This window comes from Chrysochloris asiatica, unplaced genomic scaffold (genome assembly GCF_000296735.1).
Source record: "Chrysochloris asiatica unplaced genomic scaffold, ChrAsi1.0 scaffold00033, whole genome shotgun sequence".
Lineage (NCBI taxonomy): Eukaryota > Metazoa > Chordata > Mammalia > Afrosoricida > Chrysochloridae > Chrysochloris > Chrysochloris asiatica.
The window spans coordinates 325026-329242 of NW_006408551.1; the positions used below are offsets into that span (position 1 = coordinate 325026).

At 36.0% G+C, this 4217-nt stretch overlaps 1 protein-coding gene across 1 annotated transcript; it reads left to right on the top strand.

Annotated features, from left to right (window-relative positions):
- The first annotated feature begins 214 nt into the window (after positions 1-214).
- LOC102832713 (olfactory receptor 6C2-like) lies at positions 215-1153 on the top strand. Its single transcript, XM_006859376.1, has one exon. It carries the CDS (start codon positions 215-217, stop codon positions 1151-1153), a length of 939 nt encoding a protein of 312 aa, XP_006859438.1.
- The last annotated feature ends 3064 nt before the right edge of the window (positions 1154-4217 follow it).

Below are 4217 nucleotides of genomic sequence, written 5' to 3' on the forward strand. Positions count from 1 at the left end.
TAGAAAAAATTATATTGCAGTAAGGAGAATACTGTGAATACTTATTAAAATCTCTGCTTGCCATACCAATTGGGGTAATATTCATCATGATATTAAGGGGAAAAGAGTGTGATTTTTATAGGCAGGGTACTTGATTATAGAGTTTGAATATCTACCTCATCATAAAATCTTTATGATTTTTATATACAGATTGTGTAGCCATCAAATGTCAACAATGAAAAATCACACAGTTATAACAACTTTCATCCTCCTGGGACTGACAGATGACCCACAGATTAAAGCTCTGCTTTTTATTTTTCTATTTCTCACCTATCTATTGAGTGTAACAGGGAACCTGACCATTATTACCCTCACTTTGGTGGATTCCCACCTTAAAACTCCAATGTATTTTTTTCTTAGAAATTTCTCCTTCTTAGAAGTCTCATTCACCACTGTTTGTATCCCTAGATTCCTGTACAGTATATCCACGGGGGACAATACTGTTACATACAATGCTTGTGCAAGTCAAATTTTTTTTGTTATTCTCTTTGGATCAACAGAATTTTTTCTCCTGGCAGCAATGTCCTATGACCGCTATGTGGCCATCTGTAAACCCCTTCATTACATGACTATTATGAACAACAAGGTCTGTATCTTATTAGTCCTCTGCTGTTGGGTGGCTGGCTTGATAATAATTTTACCTCCCCTCAGCTTGGGTCTCCAACTGGATTTCTGTGATTCCAATGCCATTGATCATTTTAGTTGTGATGCAAGTCCCCTGCTAAAGATCTCATGCACAGATACATGGGTATTAGAGCAGCTGATTATATTTATGGCTGTATTTGCACTCATTATTACCCTAGTATGTGTGCTCCTGTCCTATACATACATCATTAAGACAATTCTGAGATTCCCTTCTGTCCAGCAAAGAAAAAAGGCCTTTTCTACTTGCTCATCCCACATGATTGTGGTTTCCATCGCTTATGGAAGTTGTATCTTCATCTACGTCAAGCCATCAGCAAAGGACGAAGTGGATATAAATAAAGGAGTTTCAGTGCTCACAACTTCTGTGGCTCCCTTATTGAACCCCTTCATCTACACCCTGAGGAACAAGCAAGTGAAACAAGCTTTCAATGACACCATAAAGAGGATTGCATTTCTCTCAAATAAATAAATGATTTGATGAATCGGAATAAAGTGAAAAAAGAAAGTCTTTTACTTCAGTTTCTAATTTGTTTCCTTTCTTCCTGTCTGTAATTTAGTCACATTAGCCTTCTTAATGACTTTAAATAGTACATACTTATCTCACCATACTTTAATCACTCTTTCATCTTATTTCAAACTAATATCATACATGGTGCTTTGTTCATTATTAATCTCTAACATATATTACCAAGATATTAAAGTTGGTCTCCACTTTTGACCTAGCTTTCCTTCAATACTTAAAGGCAAAAAGAAAAATAATACTATTCAAAGTGCACAAAGTGTACAGGTGAACATTAGTTACCATGACCTTGAGACCAGAACTAGATAGCATCCAGCTACTACTACCAAATACTCTAAAAGGGATTACATTAGAAGATCATAGATAGAATGGAAGAAATTATGGAAGAAATTTTATTAAAGATCATGGATAGAATGGAAGAAATTTTAATATAAGAAATTATATTAAAAATATAAAATACACAAGGCTTACTGGTCAGGAAAAGATAGGAGGAAACTGAGACTATGACCTTCAGTCACACTTCAGGTCTGGAACTGAACTCAATTTTCAGTCAAGCAGTAAATATAAGTATATAGATGGACACAGCACCAATGAGGTATGTATACCATAGAATAGTCAACCACTCAAGAATGAAATGGAAGCTTTTAGCTAATAACAAAATTCAGAAGGGTGAGAAAGATGGTGGAAAGGAAACAAAAATCACAGGGTAGAAGTGGAATAAGTCATGTTATACTGAGGAGATTGCAATCACTGAAATAAAATGAACTATATGATCTGGTGAATGTAAAACTGACTATTTGCTCTGTAAGTCTTCACTCAATTGGCAATAAAGAGTTTTTAAAAATGCAGATGCTGTTGTTATTAAGTCCCATCGAGTCAGTTCTGACCCATAGCCACCCTGTACAGGGTTTCCGAGGCTTTAAATCTTTACAGGAGCAGAAAGCCTCATCTTTCTCCCGTGGAACAGTTGGTAGTCTCAAACTGCTGACCTTAAGGTTCGCAACCCAATAACAAGGCATGTTTTTGAGATGTGAGAATTAATGAGTTAATACATTTTAAGCATACAAAGTGAATTCAAGATGTATTATATATTGTAACATTAGCTTCTTCCTTTAATACAAATTTATTAAAGTTAATATTGCAAATATAAGCATGACAAAGAACAATAAAAAAATAGCAAAGATATATTCTAATATTAAGATATTAAATATGTTGTTGTTATTAAGTGCTATTGACACATTTCCAACCCATAGCAACTCTGTATAGGGTTTCTGAGGAGCAGTTGGTGAGCTTGAACCACTGACCTCGCAGTTTAACTGACTTTGCAGTGCAGCACATTAACCCACAGCACCACACTAGGAGCCCAGTATACATAATATAGACAAGAAAGAAGGAACTGGTCAAAATGGATGTCAGAAGAGACATTGAAAACTTGCTCTCCAGTTTAGAGATGCTAAAGAAAATGGAAGAAATGAGGAGGTACAAGAGCTGAACAGAAAATTTCAAAGATCAGCTCAAGGAGATAATGCCAAATACTACAACAAAATGTGCAAAGATCTGGAATCAGAAAACCAAAAAGCAAGAATATGCTCAGCATTTCTCAAGCTGGGGGAACTGAAGAAAAAATTCAATCCTCAACTTTCATTATTGAAAGATTCTCTGGACAAATTATTGAATAATGCAGAAAACACCAAGAGAAGATGGAAGGAATACACAGAGTCACTGTACCAAAAGGAGATGGTTAATATTCAACCACTTCAAGAAGTAGCACATGACCAAAAGCCAATGATACTGAAGGAAGAAATTGAAGGTGCACTGAAGGAATTGGCAAAGAACAAGGCACCAGGAATTGATGGAATAAAAATTGAAATATTTCAAGAAAGTGAGGTGGCACAGGAGGCACTCACTCATCTCTGCCAAGAAATTTGGAAGACAACTATCTGGCTGACAGCTTGGAAAGATCCATATTTGTGCCATTCCAAAGAGAGGTGACTGAACAGAATGTGGAAATCATTGGACAATCTCTTTGATATCCCATGTGAGTAAAGTTTTACTAAAGGTAATACAGGAATGGCTACAATCATACATTGACAGAGAACTTCCAAAGATTCAAGTTGGATTCAGAAGAGGTGGAATGGGGTATATCATTGCTGATGTCCAATGGATCTTGACTGAAAGCAGAGAATATCAGAAAGATGTTTACCTGTGCTTTATTGACTACACAAAGGCTTTTGACTGTGTGGATTATGATAAACTATGGACAACATTGCAAAGTATGAGTATACCGGAAAACTTAGTCGTGCTCATGAGGAATCTGCACCTGGACCAAGAGGCAGTTGTTCAAACAGAACATGGGAACACTGAATGTTTTAAAATTAAGAAAGGTGTGTAACAAGATTGTATTATTTTACCATATTTATTTAACATGTATGCTGAGCAAGTAATATGAGAAGCTGGGTTATATGAAGAAAAATGTGGTATCAGAATTGGAGGAAGACTCATTAACAACCTGAAATATGCAGATGATACAACCTTGCTTGCTGAAAGTGAAGAGGACTTGAAACATTTACTGATGAAGATCAAAGAGCATAGTCTTTGATATGGATTACATCTCAATGTCAAGAAAACAAAAATCCTCACCACTGGTCCAATAAACAAGATTCATATCAATGGAGAAAAGATTGACATTGTCAACGCCTTCATTCTTCTTTTGGATCAACTATCAACGCTCATGGAAGCAGCAGTCAAGAAATCAAATGATGTATTGAATTAAGGAAACCTGCTGCACAAAAACCTTTTTTAAAGTGTTGAAGAGCAAAGATGTCATCTTGAGGACTAAGGTGCGCCTGACCCAAGCCATGGTATTTTCAATAACTTCATATGCATGTGAAAGCTGAACGGTGAATAAGGAAGACCGTAGAAGAATTGATACTTTTGAGTTATGGTGATGGAAGATAATATTGAAAGTGCCTTAGGCAGCCAAAAGAACCAATAGATCAGTTTTGGAAGAAGT

Bases quoted from the DNA above. Each gene is read 5' to 3' on its own strand.
- LOC102832713 (XM_006859376.1), top strand. From the start codon at position 215: ATGAAAAATCACACAGTTATAACAACTTTCATCCTCCTGGGACTGACA.